The following is a 24,839-nucleotide window of genomic DNA, read 5'->3' as shown; positions in this document are numbered from 1 at the left end:
TGAATGAGTCTGAATAATCTAACTTGTTATCGCAATTAGATTAATTAATCTAATTTTAAATAATATTTTGTTAATTATAGATAACCAACATATTATACAACCTTTCATGCAGCCTGACAAAAAAAAAATTATACATTTTATACCCTATAGTATACTCATATTAGTGTGCCCTCATATAAACACTCATATTATATTGTTATGATATTATATTATACTGTTATCGTTGTCTTTCAAAAAGTTAAATATGACTCTTTATGATATTAATAACTTATAAATTTTTAGTAGCTCCTTGCACAAATAAATGACGATTCTAATTTTGATAGATCTTGTAATAGAAGACATGGAGCGTGAGTCTTCCTTTTTTTCACACTACAACTTTCCTCCGATAACTTTCTTCAAAGCAGATATTGGCCCGTAGCCACATTTACATCTTTATTTATTCAAAACAAATGATATCTTTGATAGTTTCATCTCTGTTTATTCAGTCCTAATATTATCCGGTCGCCAAAGTTACATCCACAGGCCATAGCAGTCAAAAGTTACACCTAATTAGTCCTACTGTCCTAGTATTATTCTTTTACATGTTCCTTTTTTCTCCTCAAGCCAAATCTGCCAAATCTGACACAATTTTACTACATATTTATGTTTCGTCCCCAGGCTCAAAACACATTCTATTCTATAACCAAAATGCAGAAAATAAGGTGTATGTACAAAGTGCAAAATTTTCTAGTCATTGTCCGAAAGTTATGTATATATCATATCAAACACTCTACTAGAAGTAGGAACACTATATCTGAAAGGTGAGAAGTTTAAGCAAAGAGTTCTCACAATCTCACACATCGTTGGTCACAGTTGTGCATCTGACCGCTATATCTGTTGGTCGTAATAGTATTTGTCTGGACAAAGAGTTTAAGGTCTTTGGATCAACTACTTCGATAGCCCATTAGTTTGGTTGATTTAACTTCTGTATCCTCACTCCTCTGGTTCTATATGCTCATCAGCTTCCCTACCTGTCACCAGTTCTAACATTACATAAAAGTTGTATGTGTCCATTTGTTCTATAGCTTTTTTGCAGTATCCACTTTATGCATTCGAAGTTGTCCATTCTTCTTTTAAAATATGAAATACTCAACAGAAAAACATGAGTTCTCATTTGAAAGGACAATATTTTCATAATGCAGATCATATAATCATACACCACTAGACAATAAATTTGTCAATAACCTTTAATTGAATTCCCTAGGTCCTAACTAACAAAAACACATATCACAAACACATATAAATAATTATCGAACATAATATCTTAGAATTTATAAATGAATTTTTTTATTAAAATTAAAGAACACAACAAAAATATATAGGACATACAAAGATTTATGAGCACAAATAATTATATAATACAATTAAATTTTTTTTTATGAAAAATACATAATATGAGAGATTTCTTTTTCACTTTCTGAATTTCATTCTATATTCCATAGTTGAACCAAATGGTCCCTCAAATTAATTATGCTTAATTCACGGTTAAACATTTCATTCGAGTTTCTTCTCATTTATTATTAGTTCTCGTATACTTATAATATTGTCTCTCCTTAATGTCAATTTAATTTTATTGTCAATTTAAAAAATTTCAATCCTTCTATTTTTCTACTCTATTTCTATATGCCACTAACATATAATAAATAAATATCATAAAAGTTCATGTTGATATAAACTTTGATATAATTCACGGTTTTCGTTTGTATATTTAAAAAGTTTGAAAACAATTTTATGTGTCTAGATTAATTATAGGGAAATTCTTGATGGTACACTCGTATAATTGGTTTTTCTCAATGGTACCATCGCACTTTTGACTTTTACCGATGGTACGCTCGTACTTTTAATTTACTCGCTATGCTACCCTCGTGTACTTTTAATTTACTCTCTATTGATTTTAAACTGTAAAACAAATTGTATATTTGAAATCCTTGCGAAAAGTTACATAAAATAGACACTTAAATCATGTAAAACAATGTCAAAATGAGCGAGATATATTCAAACTTCATAACCAAACTTTGTCAATAATATCTCACTCGTTTTGACTTTGTTTTACATGATTTAAGGGTCTATTTTATGTAAGTTTTCGCAAGGATTTCAAATATACAATTTTACAGTCTGAACTCAATAGAGAGTAGATCAAAAATACACGAGTATACCATAAAGAGTAAATTAAAAGTACGAGGGTACCACTGGTAGAAGTCAAAAATGCGATGGTACCATTGATAAAAGCCAATTCTATGAGTGTACCATTAAGAATTTCCCTTAATTATAATACCTAGATATTATATTATACTAATGTATATGATATAAAAAAGATGATTATTTATATTTAAATTGTAAATTAAGATAATATAAAATATAAAAATCTGTTATTCAATGTTATACATAATATAATTTACAATAGAACTACAGAACTCGCTGCATGATATATAGTGTTTCTTGCTCATCATAAGCAGAGACTCGAACAATTAAACTTTTTGTAAACACGCCTCATTGTTGTGTGAGATAATTCAGAGAGTACGCACATAGTATGTCATCACTATTGACTTAACTTTGACATAAAAGACAATTATTTAATAGCCACTGAATGGTACGACTTAATCTCCACATATTCTAGTAACAGAGCGAATTTTCTCTGATTATACTCGTCTGAGTAATGCAAGCAATAAAAGCTTGACTCGGATTACCTCACACTGCTAACTCTCGCTACAAATATCTAAACTGAACTAGGGTTACTTCTGTCAAATCTAGATGGATGTATAAATAATACTCATATAAAACATTAAGAGAGTGAACAATGTGACAACAAAGTATACCAACATCAATAACCAAAGTTAAAAGGTAAGGACAAGAACAGAATTTCACAGCCTAAAGCAGATTCACAGATACCTGCCTACACAAGGCTAGTTGCTAGCGTGCATGTTATATTATCCATGATGAAGATGAAGGCGTAAATTGTGATATATCAGCAGCGACAGTGATATACTGCATTTTGCGACCCAGACAGGATTGCATTCTCATTTAGATGAGCTTGAAATTTCCAAGGATCAATTCCCGGGCCTATTGTTTGGAGGTGTTGTTTATGAAATATATTTAGTGTAGAGTCTTACAATAGGCCGAAGGGGATAAACCTGTCTTTTCATGCTGAATAAATTTGCTTAGGATTAAAAAACATGTTCTCATATAACAAATATAATAGATGAGGTCGTACAGGATGAGCTATAGGACCAACATCCAACAAATCCAAGATTTTTTATTTAAGACCAGACAATGCCGATATCTTATTCCAACATATCAAAACATTATATTTTTAATACATATAAATATATAGGCCCCCTAGTACATCAGTTTCACTGCAAGGACACTCTCCAATGTAGCAGATTTGGCAGACTAACCTCACAATAAAACGGTTTTTCTAGTGTGGGCACACATTAAGCACCAAATTCTATAAGTTTGGTGAATTTTGATTGGCTCCTTCTTTCTTATAATGGTGGACCCCCTGCAAATTCACCAACCACACCACTAAAAATCCATCAAATTTATAGAATTTGGTGCTTAGCATGTGCCCATGGGCACACACTAGACGAACCCCACATAAAAAGATCAAAAGTGTGAGATAGTGTTTTAAAACATATACCTGTGGGAACTGATATGTGTGAACCTTTGAAACATCAACAATCGGCTTTACTGCACGACTTTCCATATCATTATGAAAACTCCTGCCAATCAGATTTGGGATTTTGATAATCACATATAGTAAAGGTACGAAGCTGAATGTAGTGAGGCCTAAAAAATAATTCTGTCTGGTCACGAGAAATAGTACGACCTTCCTTTAGACTCAGTTGGAACTAATCACGACATGTCACTCTGGATAGTCAATTATTGTCTCAGTGTTAACTCTTTCCTTAGTAATTCAAAGATTTAAATAGGCATACACAATTTGGTTCTAAGGATATTACATGTACTGCAATTTAAAATTTTTTGTCAAGATGAATTATAATAATAAAGAAGGGCAGAAGATAAGGGCTTCTAAGGATAATAAAAATGTTTCAAACTGGGGAAGACAATAGTGCAGTTGAAATTAACCTGATTCTAGTCCGGTTGTGGAAGTACTGTAAAACAAAGAAAATAAATTGTAAATCTTCAACATAGATGAGGGAAACATCGAGAATCATAGCTTTAAACCTCATGTCCAATAACACCTAGAATTACGCCATAATCTGCATTTGATGCAGTTTCAGGAGATGCCAAAACAAGTCTAGAGTTAAAAAAAATTGCACAAAAGATTAAGATTATTCTCGAGGAAAAAGGAAAAACTTTAATACAAGTGTACAATACACACAAGCATACATACATACATACATACATACATACATATATATAGTAAGGTTCGAGGGAGAACCTTACTATCAAGAGAACCGAGAGATCTCTTTAAAGCCGTTGATATTTTGGATATTATTTATTCATTGTCTTATATTTTTTCAATCACAAAATCTAGAATAAACATCTAACCAAGGGCACTTTTGAACACAGTGGAATCTTTATTATATGCAAATCTTTTTAAATATGGTATCCACCTTACAGGCTGACTAATCCAAAAATACAGTATGTATGTTTTTATTTCGACGTGTAATATCATTGTTCTGCAGACCTAAAAATATATCAAGAAACCATAGCAACCGATCATGACGAATTCTTGGATAACACAAGGTCAGTTTCGTTCACTAAAAGGTCTTTATGTTTATGTTTGTTTTTTAATATGAGTTCTCCCAGGATCTTACTCATATATATATATATATATATAGGGTCTTGCTCAAATGAGAACCCCAACTTATATGAGATATGAGATCTAATCTCAGCCATTAAAAGTTTAAATATTATTAAATCTTAACCACTCGCTTTTGTCTCTCTCTCATCACACCCACCTTTCCCGTCTCTCTCACTGTCCATAAACTCTATCTCTAACCTCTCCACCTTGTTCTTCCCCTACCCTTCAGCCACCACTTCCGATCAACCCACCACACCTCGCCGCCGCCTATCTCTCCCCGCAGCCCAACTCTTTCCGTTCTCCTTTATCTCCCCAACGCCAACCTCATATGCTTTTCTTTCTCCACCATAACACCAGATCTGTTGTCTAAACACACTCCGGCGACTCTGGCGTTGGCACGAACATGCTAATACGCAAACACTCATCCGGCGACTCCGGCGGTGGCATTAACTTCATCGCTGCGTTTTGTCCCAATGATGACAAAAAGCGCGGATCTGCTACCTCCTACCTTCGTTCGCCGCCGCCACGCTGCTGTGTTCGCTGGAGATGTTGACCGTGGTGGTGTGATGAGTGGCGGTGGTGTTGCTTATGTAGTGATTTTTGTTTTTACGATGGTGATTTTAATTTTCTGGTGTTAATCTCTTATTTATTGGTGTTGACTTTTCATTTTTTTGTGGTGATTTTTGTTTTTACGATAGTGATTTTGTTTTGTAGTTGTTGGTTTTTTCGATATAGAGGTGGTGGTGGTTGTTTGTAGATGATGGTGGTGTGATGATTTTTGTTTTTACGGTGGTGGTTTTTGTTTTCTGGTGTTGATTTCTCATTTTCAGGTGGTGATTTTTGTTTTTACGGAGGTGATTTTAATTTTCTGCCGTTGATTTTTTATTTTCTGGCGGTGATTTTATGGTTGCCGGTGGTGATTTTCTGGTGGTCGCCGGAGGTGGTGGTGGTCGTCGAAAGTGGTGGCGCTGGTCAGTGGTGGTTGAAGGTGACAGGTAGTTGAATTTGAAGATGATGAAATATTAAAATATTAAATGAATGGTGAAAGATGAATACAATGTATTTAAATGAGTGGCTGAGATTAGATCTCATATCTTATTATAAGATTGGTTCTCATTTGAGCAAGACCATATATATATATATATATATATATATATATATATATATATATATAATTATTTATTTATTTAAACAATCGGTTCGGTATGGTTTTAACAAAAACCGGAACGGAACCCAAAACATCTTTCAGTTTTTAATTTGTCATTTTCGATTTTGACTATGGTTTTTTCAGTTCGATTTTTACCAATGTTTACCAGTTTCGATTCAATTTCGGAATTTTTCTTTTTTTTTTGCTACCACACTTGTCATTAGGTAGAAAGGCTCCCTCGTCACCTCATTCTCATCTCTCTGGTTCAATATTGCTTTTCACTCTCTCCAATTAGGAGTCCGTTTGACTAAATTTATGACTTATAATTCGACGTGAGTTATGATCTAACATGACTTTAGTGATAAGTTGGGAGTTTAAAAATATCTGAGTAATTTTGACTTATCAATGATTTAATGGTTATTAAAAGTAAAAAATAAAATTAATTTATAAGTAGATTATGACTAACAGATAATTTTTATTAAAAAATAATAATTAAATCACTGAAAAAGATACTCCAAATTAATTTCTGATTTTAAATTATTTACCAATTTTTTTTAATTTTAAACCGCCCTGGGACTTAAAGTTAAGGTTGGACATAGGTATCTCCCAGATCGCTCTTTCTCCCTCCGGTTATGTTTATGCATATGTTTTAAGTACGTATTTTCATATAGATTTGATTCGTGTTGAATTATTGTATTTTTTTTGTGTCTGTAGTTTTAATTAACCCTAGAATCAAAACTTAAGACAACGGGTTTTGTTTTCCCCTCTGATATCTATAGGCTAAAATTGGGAGATGGAAGGAAGTGAATCTGAACAAGAGAAATCGTATGCTTTGCTTTAATTTGATTTCATGTGTTTTCAAAAGCTTTTCTTCAATTGAACTAACTGTTCTACTCTGCAATTCAAGGGTGAAAAGAGGAAGCCCCGAAGTCAAGCGCAAGAGAGTCGATAAGAAGAAGATGAAGCATAGCGCCTCTAGGTAAAACTGATTGTTCAGTGGATACTCGATAAATGAATATCGTATAAAATAATAACCTCGCCAAATGAATAATTTTATTAGTCCTAACATAATAGAGACAATGTATTTTTTATCTCGATAAATGAATAACCTTGATTAATGAATAAAAATTTATCGAGGTTTTACTGTAAGTCTTTTTTTGTTCTTTCAATTTAAGGTTAATAGGAACTGATGCTGAGTCTGTCTCTTGGTAAATTGTTTAATTTATAAATCTAATAATTGCTTCTACTCATGTACTTGGTGAATTTGACCTTATTGTTGTTCTGACCATTACTGTTCTGCCCTGCAATTTGAAGGGTGGAAGGAGGAGTCGATGCATCACAAGGAAGCTCTGAGTGTAAGAGCTTCAACAAGAAGAAGAAGAAGAAGAAAAAGCATGCCGCTAGGTTAAATTTCAACTTTTGATCTTTAGTGTTTCAAATCAAAATCGTGTCTTGACCATATCTACTGCTTCCAGCAATTGCTATCTATTCCCCTTTATATGCATTTCAATTTTTGCCACCACTTGCCTTTTAGATATACATCTATCTCTGTTGTGACTTGGTTGTGGCCTTGTAGGTTTTGTTGTTTTTTGCTTCTGCTTTACAATTTTCTTTGTTCTTCAATCCAAGGTTGGAAAAAGGAACTGATGTCTCTCTAGGAGATATGGCTGGAGGCTCCGACCGTCACCAAGTCAAGCGCAAGAGAAGAGTCAAGGAGGAGTCTTTCTCTGGGTAAAGTTTCTAATCTATAACCAATTGCTTCACCGTATTTGTAGGGCTTTGGATCTTTTGTGATTCAAATGCAGCAGAAGTAGCCTGATTGCAGATGTAATCCTCACCTGCTTGATAATATTTATTGATAACATTGTGAATTTTTTACTTGAGAATTAATGCCAGTTAGACCTCCTTGCTTCTTTTTTTTTTTTGGGTATGAATTGGTTGTAGGGATTGATATCTTCTTCCTATTCTTCTGCTTTTAATAGCTTTCACATAACATCTTTATCACCAGTCTCTGCTTTTTATTTGCTTTGTTCTGCAATTAAAGGGACCAGAGAAAACTGACGCTGCTCAAAGAGGCTACTAGTGACACCAAGTCAAGCATAAGAGAGTTTCTAATTTATAATTAATTCTGCTTCACTAATTGTAATTTTTTTGGTTTTTCGCGAATCAAATACCAAGGTCCGACTAAAGATGAATTCCTGATTAGTTAATAAATAATGATTGGTAACAATGTGAAAAATTACTCCCCAAGCTGTCGTCAAGTAGACCTTGTTGTTGTAACCATAGTTACATAGGACTGGGTTCGATTCGAAATGGGGAACGAAATCGGGTACGTGGAACATTAGTTTTAGTGAATCTGGTACGATGGAACGTATAGGTACGATGGAACGTATGGGTACGATTGGTCCTTTTAAAAAGAATTCTATAATCATATATATAAATTCCATTATAATATACAATTTTAGTTGATAATTTATACATTTATAATTTTTTATAAAGAAAAAGATATTGAATAACAAATAAAAGTACACATTTATTGATAAAATAAATTACTTATCATATGACATAGACATGGATCTATTGTTCAAAACAAGAATGAAGTGTGTTCTTGCGGGTCGTCACTTCCGGCGATCTGAACGTTTCCGTTCGCGTTTCCGACCGTATCGGGTACGAACGATCTAGATCGCGGTTCGTGGCAGCGTACCCGTTTCCTTGTATCTATGGTTGTAACCCTTTAGCATGACTCTGTTGTAGTGTTTGACGTTATCATCTTCTTGTGTTCTGAAAAGCTTTTGCTTTATATATTCCTCATAATTTTTGCCTCTTCATTTCATTTGTTGCTGTGCAATTAAAGGTTGCAAAGATTTACTGATGCCTCCTCTAAAGGAGAGATTGCTGGAGGGTCGGAGCATCGCCAAGTCAAGCGCAAGAGAGTCAAGCATAAGAGAGGTTTATCTTGGTAATTTTTCTAATTTATATTTAATTTTGCTTCACTAATTGTTAGGGTTTGGAAATAAATTCCATGGCATGATTACAAATGAATTACTTATCTGTTACAAGGCCTGTAGCAGGAGTTTTTAATGTATAATTAATTGCTTCATTAATAGTTAGGGTTTCAAATATTGTCCCTATCTCAACATCCGTTTTTGACAGAATTTGATCTGTCATATCGAGTCATTTGGGAATGAACCAAATCATGAGTAGTTGATAGAAACTTTGTGGCATATTCCTTCAATAGATTTATCTGTATTTGTACTTTTGCAATCACAAGTGGTAAAAATAAAAGAGAAACTACAGCTTCTAGCATCAGATAAATCCTGAGGTGCCTAAGAATACTTAAAATTTTACATTATTTTTTAAGTTGTTACTAGCTTCTGTTCAGCTGTTATTGTGATTTATAAAACAATTTTTCGGGGAAAACAGCCTAGCTGAATTCCGGGAGCAACTGCATCTTCAGCATGCAAAGATGGCTTTGGAGTTCTATGAAAAGAGCCAGGTATCCTGTTTGCTCGCTTTCATATTTATTTCAACCACTTGTGCTCCAACATTTCTAATTTCACCTGTTGTTTAGGATGATGCTGAGTTTGAGATTCTGAGAGTCTTATATACCAGTCATTTAAGCTTACAACACCCTGACTCTGAGTGCGCCCACCTATGGTTTCATGTAAGCTTCATTGCTAAACCAAGGGAAGCTGACTCGAATATCTCTCCAACACACTTCTTTGGTGAACTCTTTAGAGATCAAGATTCAGGGAGAACTCATGTCACGTACTGTTCTACATTTCAGCCTAGCGATGATCCTGGTAAGGCGCATATTACAATCAAGCAACTTTCATATTATTTCTGCACAAACAAAACATAAAAATATATCATGTATATATTGGTAACCGTGTAATACTAAGATAATTAACTTTTGTTTAGCTATATAGATAAAAAGTTACTAGATGACATCGAAATCACAATCCATGTTAAACTAATGTATCTTCACCGTCAAGCAAAAACTTGTAAGCACCCTCGATCCATGTTTGTTTGGAAGGATTATAATACCTGGATTATTACACTATTTATCTCAATTTTAAGGTTTTATAATCTGATGAGTTCATATCTCATTTATTGTTTTTATCCATCTCTATGTGATTATAATATGTTGTGAGAGAATTGATTATAATATGATGAAAATTTGTCGAAAAAAGTGATTGAAATACAATCTCATGGCTCATGGGATTATAATCCCTTAAATTTAAAGAAAATACTGTAGTTATCCCGTGATTATAATCCTTTCCAACAAACATGGTCTGAAAATATAAATAATATAGACATTAATAACTGATTAATATTCCATATGTTTTAGTCTCCATATTACTTTTCTCTCGTTAAGTTTTCTACTTTTTCCATCACATAATATATCATATATGCTTAAATCTTTTGCATGTTGTGTTGAATTTATGATAATGAGTACGTCGGAATGATCTAGTTATATAATATTGACTACGCACTTGATGCAGGATTCAACCATGGTTGTATTTTTTGCCCAATTGGTCAGAAACTTCATCCTTCTGATGGATATTGTGTTGGTCGTCCACCCTGGCATAAAGAGAAACGGGTATGTGGTCATCCACCATGGCGTATGAAACGAGATTAGAACCATTGGTTGAAACTATGACCTTTTGAAAACTTAACTTTATCGGTCTTTAACTTATTGAGCTGAGTCTGAGTCTAAGACCTGTTGTCTTTGTTCATGTGTAAATTGCATGTGGCAGTTGATAGACTTAACTTATATATCTCTATATTTATTGGTGTTTTAATCTGCCTATTGAGATTAAGCTTCTTTTTGCCTATATTCTCCATTTCTTTATTTTTATGTTTGCATTAATCATATTACTTTAAATATCAGATTACTTTAAATTTTTGTTAAATAATCATATTTGCACGGCTAAAAATGTCAGACTTCAGCTTCTTGAATGTCTCGTGGAAAAATTTCTCAATTATCTTTTTGTTTAAATAAATCTATATATTTTTTAAGAAGCCTTCGGATTGTTACTACTTTAATATGCGGTAAATGAGTCTGAATAATCTAACTCGTTATCGCAATTAGATTAATTAATCTAATTTTAAATAATATTTTGTTAATTATAGATAACCAACATATTATACAACCTTTCATGCAGCCTGACAAAAAAAAATTATACATTTTATACCCTATAGTATACTCATATTAGCGTGCCTTCATATAAAAACTCATATTATACTGTTATGATATTATATTATACTGCTATATTATGATAATATCGTTGTTTTTCAAAAAATTAAATATGACTTTATGACATTTTATACCCTATAGATGCTCTGTTTCGAGTTTCTATTGATAATTTATGTCCTAGGTTGGGTACTAGGTCAAATTTATCTTCATATAAAAACTCATATTATACTGTTATGATATTATATTATACTGCTATATTATGATAATATCGTTGTTTTTCAAAAAATTAAATATGACTTTATGACATTTTATACCCTATAGATGCTCTGTTTCGAGTTTCTATTGATAATTTATGTCCTAGGTTGGGTACTAGGTCAAATTTATCTGCTCAGGATGTGATTGTAGTATCTATGTTATTATCTGGGAAGTCTTTTGATATTGGGGATTTGATTCTGAAAAATATGATTGGGGCTATAGAGGGCAAGTCCAACACTGGATTGCCTTATGGGTTGTTGTTGACTCGAATTTTCGAGTGGTTTGGAGTTGGTTTTGATGGAGTTGAGAGTGTCCAGGCTAAAGAATTTCTTGATGCTAAGTGTCTCACTCAGTCCAATCTGAAGCTTGAGAAAGATGGGACTTTATCTGTTGTAGAGGTTCCACCTCCACCTTCAGTTCAGCCTATATCTGGCAGTTGCGTTGATCTGGGTATTTCTGCAAAAGAAATTTTGGATTTTATGGATGAACTTCGTGCAAATCATCGTCAGCTGGTGGATGGTCAAAAGCAGCTATCTGAACAGATGGAAGAGCTTGCTAATCAGTTCCAGTTCTGGAAAGACATTGTTTTTGGAGGAAAAACTGGGAATTCTCTTGAAAAGTGTAGCTCTGGGAGCTTTGCTTATGAGCTTCGTAGGAGGATGTTTAGTTCTGGCGGTTCTTCCGATGTGAAGTTCACCTTCACTTCTGAGGACGATGCAACTGATAGTCCTAGGCCACGAACAGCAATGGATGCTCTTCAGGAAGCTGCTGGAACTGTCTCAAAGGATGCAGCTGGGAATGTGATGGTGGCAGAAGCTCTTGCTGCTGTGGAAATTGCGAAGAAGCTGGGTTCTGATAAGGAGAAGGCCGTGGACAATGACGAGCCTTAAATTTTCTTCTTTTTAATGATTAAGGGGGAGAAACTTTAGGAAAATAAAACTTTTGCTTAAGTGTGTGTTTATCCTGCTTAAGTACTATTGGCCCTATGTGTTTGTGTTTTAAGACTAAGTTCGTTTGAGTTGTTGAATTTGATTGGATCTCAGGTGGTTTATCCTGAGTAGGGATTTGTTTTGAATGCTTATACGTATCCAGGTGGTTTATCCTGGTCAGATTGCTTATCTATGCAAGTACTTGGTTTATTTATTCTGTTTGCATAACTTGTTTGATATAACTTTTACAATGCATAATTGTTCTTACTTGTTATATCTGGTTTATATGCTTAAGTGATATATTTGTTTAGTTTCATGATATTAGATTGCTGTATTCAGGAGGAGTTTAATTACTTTTCCTAAATATGGTGTAATTATCAAAAAGGGGGAGATTGATACTCTCAAGGTTTTGATGATCACACTGCCAGCAAGCTAATAGCATAAAACTGGTGCTTCTTAGCGAGCTATCAAAGTTATATATACATGTGCTAACAGCTTGATATGTTTTAGTATTATGTTCAACTGTCAGCAAGCTTACAGGTTATTATCCAGGCTTATCAGCAAGCTCACAGCGTGAACAGAATAACAAATGGATAAAGATCAAAGTCGAAAAGCAAGGAAATTTATTAGGAATCGATTTGTAAGGACTTTAATATTTATATATGACTTATATAAATATTAGAGCTCAGTTTTTAATCAGAATTTCAAACAAAAACGATTTCCTAACTTATAGGAGTTTTTATCTCTTACTCGATCTTATCTTTGACTACTCCTATTTGATTTCAAACTGTAATTTTTATATAAACGTTTACTGAGTTGTTTCAAACGTCTTTATGCTTTTACTCAGTAAAATATACATTGTTCAAACGTTCATTATTCAAGCAAATTAAACGTGAGGTTGTTAAGCCAAGAACGTTGGATAATTTGTTGGATTATGACCGTTGGAATGGTTGTATAAATACTTGAGTGTTGTTTCTGTTTTGAAAAAAGAACACACTTCAAGCTTTCTGAAATACAACATACTTACATTGCAAAATCTTCACTTGAGCTCTAGTACTTATATTTGAATATATATCTATATCGAGTTCATAGTTTCGGTTGTATTACACTCATACAATACAGTATTGTTCAAAGTGTAAAGGTTTGTTGCTGTGTATCCAGCTTGTGAAACAAGGGAACAAGGAGACTAGTTAGCTAGAAGAGTATACTTGGGAAGTATAGGTCTTGGAGAGCTTTTGGTTCGTGGTTCAGGGGTTTCAGCAAGCTGATAACAGGAACAAGGGTTAAAGGGAGTTATATTATTGAATCATTGTAATTGTTAACATTATTGATTAATAATATAATCTCTTACCAGTTGGTAGGGGACTAGGACGTAGACCATTAGGGTTAGGGATCGAACCTGGCTAAAATTCTCTGTGTTGCTAGCTTACTGATTATATCTGTTTTGCATTGCATCTGCATTGTTAGCTAGCTGACTGTTTACTCTGAAATTAATAGCAAGCTGTCTGTGACAGTTTAACTATTCGGTAACAATTAAAAATCGGTCATATTAGCCATAACACCTATTCACCCCCCTCTAGGTGTGTAATTTCAGTGACCTATCAATATTTAATAATAGATTTGAGATAGTGGAGGAAAGTAGTAGGTGTAATAGTAGTTTTTATTGTTAAATATGATATAGTAGAGCATGGTTGTCATGTCGGTCGACTAGTCGCGACTAGTCGACGACTAGTCGACTAAGCGGTGAATGGATGTCGACTCAACTTGTCGACTAGCTGAATGTTGATATTTCGGTCGACTAGTCGACTAAGCGGTCGACTAGTCGACTAGTCGAGCTGCTAAATTTCCTGCTTTGGTTTTCTCTGATTATATTTTCTGCTCTGTTTTTCTGCAATTTGCACTACCACATCAGATCACAGTATCACACAATTGTTATATATCAGTTGTTACATATTTTACTTTGTTTTATTGTTATTTGTTAACTCTTTTCGCTTTTCCATCATTCTCTTTAAGTTTCTGATTCTTAATTCCTTAGAATCTGAAATAAAACATTGTGGAGGGTGTTAGAACTTAAAAATCTAATTTACATGATATATATGTGTGTGTGTGTCTATATATATATATATATATATATATATATATATATATTATTTTTAATTTATAATAATATTTTTTTTGTCGACTAGTCTACGACTTGTCAACGACTAGTCGACTAGTCGATTAGACGGAGGTCCATCGACTCGCCTCGACTCATCGACGTGACAACCATGTAGTAGAGGAAGATAGTGGGTGTAATGATGAGAAAAACTTACTATTTATAGTAACTTGAAGAAATGAGAGAGACATCCCAAATTAGTAGCGGTAAAAAAATGAGAAGAACAGAGGGAGTACTCTAGCAGACAATATAGCTTTAGTTTATCCAACAATCTGAGTGATTGGATTATGGTTTGGTGTTACAACCTCCTTATGTTAGCCGTAATATATTCGGGCCTTATAAATGTTAGTAATAGAAGTACTATTTTAAGGCTTGTTTTCTGCTCGAGGAAAGTCGTAGCGTTAAATTTCTACAAACACATTCCTCTTTTACTGTTTACTAGCCTTTTAACCCGTGCGAAGCACGGGCGGGTATATAGTTCGTAATTTCGTAATTTATTATTTATAATTTAAATTTTAACATCATTTTATTAGTATTTTAGTATTAATAGATTGAATTTTAATTAAATTATATTATTCAACTGACTATATTTTCTCCCGATTACTTAAAAATGGACAAACCCTAATATATATATATATATATATATATATATATATATATATATATATATATATATTAGGGTTTGTCCATTTTTAAGTAATCGGGAGAAAATGTAATCAGTTGAATAATATAATTTAATTAATCCGAATTTAGTACACAAGATTTAAAAATAAAAAAAATCAGAAAATTCTAATCTTTTCCAAACATAGCCGATCGTGTAATAGCTTTGAAAGATTCAGTAATCTAATCAATCGAATTTCAACGTAATTTTGTAATCTTGGTTTTTTTTAAAACAATAATTTTTAAGATTAGATTTAGAAAGGGTTATATAAAGTTAAAGTTAAAAATAGTTATATGAAGGTTCTTGTTAAAAAAAGATATTCAAAATTGTATATTTATAATTTTATTTATAACATCATTATAATTTTTTTTAAGAAATATTATAAGATAATGTATTGTTATGAGTGTTTTTAGTATTTGAAACTGTTTATAATACTAATAGACTCCACATTTGTAGACTTGTAGCACCAAAAGGAGAGTGACAAACCAAAAAATATAACTAAAACTTTGGATTACAAATTATACCCATGTTGGCTTATTATAGTATAGGGGCCGTTTGGGTGAGCTTAAAATAAGTGCTTCTTGCTTAAAATAAAAAAGTGAAGTAGAAGTTAGAAGTTAGTTAAGACTTATAAGTGATTAAAGTGTTTGGGAAAAAAGCAGAAGTCATGAAACAAAAGCTAGGAATCGTAGCTTTTTATAAGTACTTCTCGACTTTTTACACAAACGATACGAAATAAGTGCTTCTAACTTAAAAGTCCAGAAGCGGGGCTTAAAAGCCCCGCCAAACAGCCACATAGTATAGATTTGTGCTCCTGTTTCTTTCATATATCATCACAGCAACAACACTTGCTATATATGTTATATATGAGTCGATTAGAGCTATCTCCGACCCTCACAAGTCCTAAGTTAAAAATCCATGTGGTTTTCTAAAATTAAATTTTATAGTCAATGTTCACAAACAATAGAACTCCAACCACATCAAACCCTTGTGTATAATTATAATCATCCCCCTGTGGATGACTATATTTGTCGATCCGCTACAGATCTGTAGCGAATTTCACGTCATCTCCCGCAATTTATTTTCCTCCTTCCCACTGATTACATATTATTTATTAACATATTAAACTGATATATTCTATTTATAACAATCTAAATATTAATAACACACTATTTTTAAAATATAGCCAACTAATATAGCCAATACCATTGAAGCACAATGTCTTACAGGTTCGGCAAATTTTACATAATGTCTTAGAGCATCTCCAACGGCGTTGGCTATAATTGTTGGCTAAATTGAACCTGTAAGATATTATGTAAAATTTGCTGAACCTGTAAGACATTGTACTTCAATGGTATTGGCTATATTGGTTGGCTACAATTTAAAAATAGAATATTATTAATATTTTAGTTTGTTAAATAGAATATATCAGTTTAATATGATAATAAATGATGTGCAATCATTCTACAGATTTCTTACAAACCTGTAGAGGTTCGACAAATATAGCCATCCATAGGAGGTTGGCTAAAATTATAGACAACAGGTTCACGTGGTTGGAGTATGATTTTTTCAACAGGTTGACTAAATTTTTTATATTTGGAATGACAACTCATTTTTTAGCTAAAGGGTATGTATAGTTGGAGATGACAATCATTGAGACATTAATTAGATATATTTAATTGATATAATAATATTTAATTTATTAAGCTTATTATATTAATTCTATAAAAATATATTGGTAATCGGGTTTAAAAAAATCAAATCAGCAGCTGGCTTTATAACAATTAATCGGATAATTAATCGGTGATTTTCAGAAGATTGTACTTGACGCCGTGCTATGTTAATTTTTGTTGAATTCTTTGTTGGTTGGTGTTGCCCTGCAGCGACTGTTGTTTCTGTATATGAGTCCCGTTAAATTAGTCCATCAATGTTGTCCACGCCTTTCTTCCTAAAACTTCAATAATACAGGGACCGTGCCAATTAGGGGTGTGCACGGGTCGGTTCGGCTCGGTTTTTAGCTAAAACCGTTATCGAACCGTACATGTCGGTTCGGTTCGGTTTCTACCTTAAAACCGTTACCGAACCGTTTCAAACGGTTTTTTCGGTTCGGTTAATCGTCGGTTTGGTTACGGTTTTTTTCGGTTTCTTATAATAAAAAATATTATACAAATTTCATAATCAACTCAAAAAAAATTTTAATAAAAAATAAGGTATAATCACTAATTAAATATTATTCATTAGTACGTATTTTACCAAAATAAATAAGAAAGAAAATATTTAAAATATAAATACTTATTAATATAATCGAAATGAAGTAGATGAGCACTATTACGGTATGTAAAGATGATCCAGAAATGTAAAGTATGAATCAGCCCAGTGTTTTTTTTTTTAAGGAAACGAACTTGCATTACTTAGAAATTATCAGAATTAACTACAAGACTTAGTTACACAGTATCTCTTTATGGAAATTATGTTAATTACTAACTACTCTACTACTCTCTCTACTTAAATATAACAAAATACTGTAACTTGGTGACTTGTAACTATAGTTGAGGTGGATAGTTCCTTGCTTAGCAGATAATATACCAATAATACCAATGTAATAATTTATTTTATATAAAATATATAATATATAATAAATTATATAATATTATATAAGCGGTTCGGTTTTTCGGTTCGGTTTTAGGTGTAAAACCGTAACCGTCGGTTCGGTTAACCGTCGGTTCGGTTGAGCTACGGTTTTTTTCGGTTTTTTTCGGTGTGGTTTTTCGGTTTTTCGGATCGGTTTCGGTTTTTCGGTTTTTTTTGCTCACCCCTAGTGCCAATTCATATGCTACTTCGAGTTGACCTGAGTTGTAATTGATCCAAGTCCATTACGCATGCGCAAGACCGAATCTTCAACAGAGTAATTTCTAATAAACAAATTATGCCAAGAACACTCCTTTCGAATAAAAAATTATGCCAAGTCTGCTAGTGAGCTGTAGCACCACGGGCACAATAAGTTATAATAGACATACTGTATAAACATCTGAGGAAGATAAATGATGTGTGTAAAGATGAAATTATCCATTTCAAACTGACAAAATAAATTGTGTGTGCCATGCCTATCAATTCTTAACAAAGGAAAATCAGTATGACATCCTACACTAAAGATCTTGTTAGTTTTTAGCTTCCTACACTATACAGTGAAGAGCTATATACAGATAATTATCCAATAAATTTCTGGACCCAAGCCACTAAAAAGATTTAATTCTGATCCAAACAGATCTGGATTTTACTGTGAAATAATGGAAATAGGGCCACTAGAAATGCTGCCATGACTATCGTCACATAAAGCTAAAGCACGCTCTAAATTAGCAACAATGTCTGTCATGGTTGGCCTTTCTTTACCTTCTAAATTAACGCAATGCATTGCTGTGTATGCAACCAGCTCTACTGCCTCTGCTTCATTCAGCTCTGGCTGTCCGACCCGAGGGTCAAGGATTTTCATCAGTTCACCTGCCATGATAACTGGTACTGCAAAGTCCACCACACTTATTGGTGTCCCCTCGTTCTCTTCGCTTTTAAATATAGCTCTCTTGCCGGTTAAAAGCTCAAGCAACACGACTCCAAGACCATAAACATCACTTTTTGCTGTTAAAACATTTAGACTGTAATACTCTGGATCAATGTAGCCAACTGTTCCAGCTGCCTTCATTGGTCTATAGTCACGATCAGACTCTGGACCATTTAATGACAATCCAAAATCAGAAACTCTTGCAGTCCAATTAGCATCCAGGAGTATGTTAGAGGACTTTATATCCCGATGAATTATAGAAGGAACAGCGTAGTTGTGGAGATATTCGATGCCCCGTGCAGCATCTAAGGCAATTTTAATCCTCATTTTCCAAGAATTTAGCAAGCTGCTACTCTTCTCCACATTGTCCTTGTCATGTAAATGATTATAAAGTGCTCCGTTTTTCATATAATCATAGACGAGGAGCCTCTCATCCCCCTCTTCACAATACCCAACAAGCCTAACCAGATGTTTGTGGTGAAGCCTGGACAAAAATGACAATTCCGAATCAAAAGCGCTTTCTTTTTCTTGAAACTTCTTCAATTTTGTACCAGTTTCTCCCCTTTTAATGGCAACTTCCCGTCCATCCGCTAATTTACCTTTGTAGACAATACCAAAGCTCCCAGCACCGATTTTATTCTCTAGGGAGAAACTATTTGTAGCCGCTACAAGATCTGCAAATGTGAATTCTTCTGCCCTATCCGCGTGCTTTGCGGAGGTTCCACTCCTCTGACGACTAAATACTCCTGAGGTTCCACTCCTCTGACGACCCCATACTCTTGAACCCTGCCGTCTAATAGTAGATGACCTCGAAGGTGGACTGGTACTCGAATGCTGAGCGTTGGAACTATTTCTAGTAATAGTTGGTTGCACCGAACTATGAATTTTCTTGTGACCGAAACAGGCCCCAGTCCATAACAAATAAATTCCAGTACAAATAGCCAATAAACCACCAACACATCCAACAATAGCCAATATCAAGAATCCTTTTTTCAAATCTTTAGAGGGCGACGGAATATACACCACAGGCGATGAAACCGGAGGAAATGACTCTAACGAGTCACAACTCCTACATATATCCCCATTACCCGAACAAAGTGTTTGAGACTGAGGATACAAACCACACTCACACTTCGACTCAACACAAGGCCCGGGAAGAATCTTGGGCAACGACAATTCAACCCCTAAGGAATACGAACTGTTATCCCACCCTGGCCCCCAACAAATAACAGAAAAATTACTCGCACTCAATCCACACGTATAATTAAATCCAGCAACTATCGACACAAATGAGACCCCATCCGTGACATTACTACTGAATTCCCCTTTCCCGCCCCAGCAAGCAACAGAATTATTTATCCTCGTTATAGCACAACCATGTTTGAATCCTAATGCAACTGCATTATACTCATACTCATACCCTGAATTCGACATAGGAAGATTCAATTGTCCAGAATCATTTTTTCCTTTACAAACTAAAAAACCCGATAAATTAAACCCGCAAGCAAATTCACCACCAGCAACAATATTCAACATTTTCAAACCAACAAATTCATTTTCAATAAAATTAGAAATAGTATCATTTTCATCATTACCTCCCCAGCAAGTCACTGTATTATTCACCAACACACCACAAGTAAACCCTAACCCAGCCGAGATCCCCGAAAAAGTCGCCGATTTATCCGGAAGCTTAGCCAAAACGTCGTCGTCCCGCCAGCATTTCAAATTAGGAGTCCCATCACTCAGCGCACATATCTGATCATCACCGACGGTTAAATTCGTCAACAGCGCGTCTTTACCGTAGTAAATTCTCTTCGGCACAAACGTCGAGTTCCAGCAAATCAAGCTGTACCCGCCGGACCGTACGCCGCAAAACACATTCCGGCCGCCGGAAATTGACTCGAACGACACTTCCGGCAAGATGTCCACCGTCCGATTTTGTCGCCAGCATTGTATCCGCTGTTTCTTCTGCTCGGCGACGATGCCGCAGACAGTATTGGCGTCGCCGTAGCTGACGGCGAGTGTGGAGGCGGCAGCACCGAGTGCATCGAAGGCGGAGATGAATAGAAATACGGCGGCGAATTGCAGCGGCGACATTTAGGAGTGGCCGGAAGTGGGGTTTGAAACAGGGCCCGTGCTCTTCATTAGTGGACAACCGGTGGACTTGTAGAAACAGAGCAGCTTGTATTATAAGGTAACAATATATATTTTCCAGATTTATTTTCTATTATTATATTGTGTCAACCACTTTTTAGAAATGGAATCAGTATATTATATTTATGTCGTTTTATTTTCGATATATATTTTTGTCCGCGTGCGATTAAATTTTATGAGGAAATTACGAGCAAATTGGTTGACGTTTTAGCTCCTGTGATGATGATACAATTATATCTCAAAACATCCGTTAATACGACTGGTTAACTGCTAGTAGTGTAATAATAACAATTCAATATGATGTATTTTGGTCAATTGGTAGTTCAAGATGATAAATATGTTGTCTGTTTTTCGTTTTCTTTCTGAAGGAATATGTCTTCTGTTTGTTTACTGCGTAACGTTTATTGTTCACATATTTTTATAAAATATAATATCATAGTTAGAGCATCTCCAATGGTGCTCCTAAATCATTTCTTAAACAATAATATAAAATGTGGCTCCTAGTAAGTTAATACACTAGAAAACGTGAGAACTCCAATGCTACTCTTTATACTTGACTCCTTATTCACATTTTATATTTATTTTATATAAATGAGAGGAAAAAGTTAACTAAAAGAGAAAGAGGATTGAAGGAAAATTAATATAATATTGAGTTAAGAGCTACTAGATGCTCTTTAAAAGAAAGGAGAGGGAGTAGGCTCCTAAATTTTTAAAGAGCATCTAGGAGCCCATTGGAGCACTAAATTTTGATATACTCCTAAAATTTAGACTTAGGAGCTTGTTTAGAGAGCCCATTGGAGTTGCTCTTATCCGGTCAATCTTTTATGTTTGGTTTGGTCGTTAAAAAATATATAAAATAATGAAAAAGAAAAAGAGAACAGGAGGAGACAGTGAGATAAGAGTAGTATGAAAAGAGAGGAAAAAGAGGAAAAATAATGAGATCCATTAACTATATTTTTGGTAAGTTTTGAATAAAAAAAATTTTAAAAATTATTGACTTATATTTTATAAGAATCTCAAAATAAATGCCGAAAAATAACGTAAAAAACCTGTTGGGACAGATGAGTACAAGATTCCGGATGAGGAATAAAATATTTATCTTAAAATAATTTTAAATTATGATTTGCTTTACATAATAATTAAGTATATCATTTTAATTTTAATTATATCTTATATGTGAGATTATATAATATTGTTTTTTAATTTTATAATATTAATCATATTGAAAAGAAAAATGGTAAAAAAATTATTTTAAGTATTTATACAAAACATCGAAAAATTGTCTAAGATATCCAGGGGGACATCAATTCGACAGGGGGCGATTTGAGTTGATATTATATATTTAGGATACTATTCACCGAATAATAGTATCAAATATATTAAAAATTGAATATTTTATTTTGGCGAAAATCTTTGTTAAATTAATTTGATACTCTTTTTTTATAAATAATAATAAAATTATATTCATTTTATGCGCATTAGTTAAATCATATTATTGTTATGATTTTAACTAATTAATTTTTTGAAATAAAATAGGATTGAAATATTAATAGTATAATCATTCAATTAATATATTTTAAAATATGCACACAATAATCTAAGCACACAATTATTATGGCACAAAGAAAATATATTATAACTTTTTTCCACAAAATTATAAATATATATGTAACTTCATCAAATAAATTTACCTTTCCTAATTTGTCCAATAATGGTTGTTTTGTAGCATGAATAATGGTTTTTCAAGATAAACTAAGGGATAAGTAGTGTGTTTGTGTTTCTTATCTATCATTATCATGCAGAAAGATTTCTTATACTTTAAAATCCAAATTAATCTATATCCGCTCTCACATCATAGATAAAATTGTCTAACTGATTTGATAACAACCCCAGATCTAGTAAAGAGAAATCCATCGGATGAAATTGTGCAAAGACAAACCAGATTTGAGTTATTGAAACTTGAAAATTAATTCCTAGGATCTAAAGAGCCAATACAAAGTAGTAGCTCTATGTTTCCTTCTGTAAAACAGTTATCCATCTTTTGATAAACAGTTACCATAGCTCTATGGTTCTTTCTGTATGTTTTTTCTGTAAAACGGTTTCTTTCAATAAGTCAATGTGTGCGTATAACTTATGAAAGCATGTCCAAAAGCTTCTTCATATGAGCTCTTTAGCCAAAATTTGAAGAATATAGATATGAAATGAATTCCAACAAGCTCGGCACCTTTTCAAAAACTTAGGAGTTTTGTTTGCTTCCTCAACAATTAGGAGCACACTCTCCCTCTTAACTATATTTTATATTATTTTTCTTATTTACAAAGTACTCAACATGCATGATATAGTTTAGACTAAGTGCCTTTTCTTTTCTTTTTTTATAATAAATCCCTCTCTATGATATTTATAATTTAGCGGGGGCTAAAAAATTATATTGACATCACTAACTCAGTGGGGGCTGGAAAAAAAATATCCACTGTTTTTTTTTTTTGTTAGAGAGGGCTCTAGCATTCCCTAGCCCCTCTGGTTCCGCCACCGAGTGAAAGCACAACCAAATTAAACTCCTATATGGAATTACCCGGAAAAAAAAATTATATATAGAATTTCGCTAATAAATTTACCTTTCCTAATTTCTCCAGCTAATTGTTGTTTTGTAGCGTGAATTAGAGTATAGGGTTTTGCTGATGTATGGAGATAGCAATAAAGATAGGAATGAAAGTACAACTAAGGGAGAGAGGTGAGTGAAACGGCTAAAACAGATAAAATATGATTGGACATATAGGACAATGAAGACAACTGGTTAGTCCACCAACGTTGACTTTAGGCCCCGTTTGGTTATCATACATCACCTTTCTTACTTTCTGTTTCATTTGATAAAAAATGTTAGGACAGTGGAGTATTTTAGTAGCACGTATAAACATTCTGCTAAATAAAATGCAGCATTATATTACTTTTTATTTGTCGTATCTTCGAACAATACTTTTATAATTATTTGAAACGAATACATAGCGGATCCGATGTTCGTGGAAATATATTATTAATAACGGGTCTGTGCTTAAAACATTTCATGTCTAAGTCTAATTTTGTAATGACAGCTCCAGTATATGCATATCTATATTTAGAACATATCAGGGCTGGCAGTACATTCTTTTTAGTCTATTTTGTAGAATATATAAAAAGTTGAAAAATATATGTAATATTCTTCATACAAGATATATGTAATTAAAAGTATTTGTTGATGCAGTTACAATTATGCAGAGTGCAGAGTTCAGGGCTCTTATTTATGTTTTGTCTAATTTAATTTTAGCTAATGACAGGAGGTCAAGAATTGAAACAGGTAACTATCAGTTTTGACTGGATACAAAGCCAAGGAGATAACAGTCCCCTGTTGCACACTCAAAACAGTTTTCAATCTATCTCTCTGGACTTCCACACCCTCAAACTGATAAATGAGGATCAGGAACTGGGGAATTTTTTTTGGCTCCTAGAACGATATAGATCAAACTTTTTTAAAGACATGAAAAACTCTTTCTAATTCTTCTAGGAAAAATTATTGTAAGGGAACTGGCAAGAAAAGGCAGTGCATTTAACCAGGTTACCATGCTACTTGTATTTAGGGTTCTGGTCTCATGCCTACAAGAAACTACAAGCTGTCAAAATTCAGCATCGGCCATCTGCAGATGATGCTCAAGTTTTGACTCCTCAGGATTATGCTTTCGAGTTGATCTTTCTCCTGTATTACGTGATAAGGACCTGTCTAAATCAGTGACACCTGTCTCTGTGGGTGATAGGGGCCTCCTTAAATATAATATTAATCCACCCCGGAGACCAGATAATACCCGCCAACTCCGTCACCCATGATCCATCCTGCAGCCCGCTATCCCGCAACCCGCTGTCCGAGGTCTTGAGGCGGACATCGAGCCTTGGATGCCCGTCATCTCCTCTCAGCCGGGTGGCACGACATAGATCACGTGATGCCAT

At 33.7% G+C, this 24,839-nt stretch overlaps 2 protein-coding genes across 3 annotated transcripts; one reads left to right on the top strand and one right to left on the bottom strand.

The window, feature by feature from the left end:
• Positions 1 to 6,525: 6,525 nt before the first annotated feature.
• On the top strand, positions 6,526 to 10,777 carry LOC108193225 (uncharacterized). Of its 2 annotated transcripts, none has more exons than XM_017359801.2 (9): positions 6,526 to 6,607; positions 6,734 to 6,779; positions 6,862 to 6,933; positions 7,269 to 7,358; positions 7,584 to 7,685; positions 8,809 to 8,913; positions 9,378 to 9,450; positions 9,526 to 9,757; positions 10,460 to 10,777. In XM_017359801.2, the coding sequence occupies exons 2-9, from the start codon at positions 6,748 to 6,750 to the stop codon at positions 10,594 to 10,596; spliced, it is 843 nt and encodes a 280-aa protein (XP_017215290.1). In that variant the 5' UTR covers positions 6,526 to 6,607; positions 6,734 to 6,747; the 3' UTR covers positions 10,597 to 10,777. The 2 variants fall into 2 exon arrangements, with proteins under 2 accessions (XP_017215290.1, XP_063937893.1); XM_064081823.1 differs by having other exon boundaries at positions 6,531 to 6,553.
• Positions 10,778 to 18,196: 7,419 nt separating this feature from the next.
• On the bottom strand, positions 18,197 to 20,919 carry LOC108193789 (putative serine/threonine-protein kinase-like protein CCR3). The gene has a single exon (XM_017360609.2). It carries the CDS (start codon positions 20,805 to 20,807, stop codon positions 18,429 to 18,431), a length of 2,379 nt encoding a protein of 792 aa, XP_017216098.1. The 5' UTR covers positions 20,808 to 20,919; the 3' UTR covers positions 18,197 to 18,428.
• Between the last annotated feature and the right edge of the window lie 3,920 nt (positions 20,920 to 24,839).

This window comes from Daucus carota, chromosome 7, assembly GCF_001625215.2.
Source record: "Daucus carota subsp. sativus chromosome 7, DH1 v3.0, whole genome shotgun sequence".
Taxonomy (NCBI): domain Eukaryota; kingdom Viridiplantae; phylum Streptophyta; class Magnoliopsida; order Apiales; family Apiaceae; genus Daucus; species Daucus carota.
Note: the sequence above shows the minus strand (reverse complement) of the source record. Positions and strands in the feature narration are given on the sequence as shown.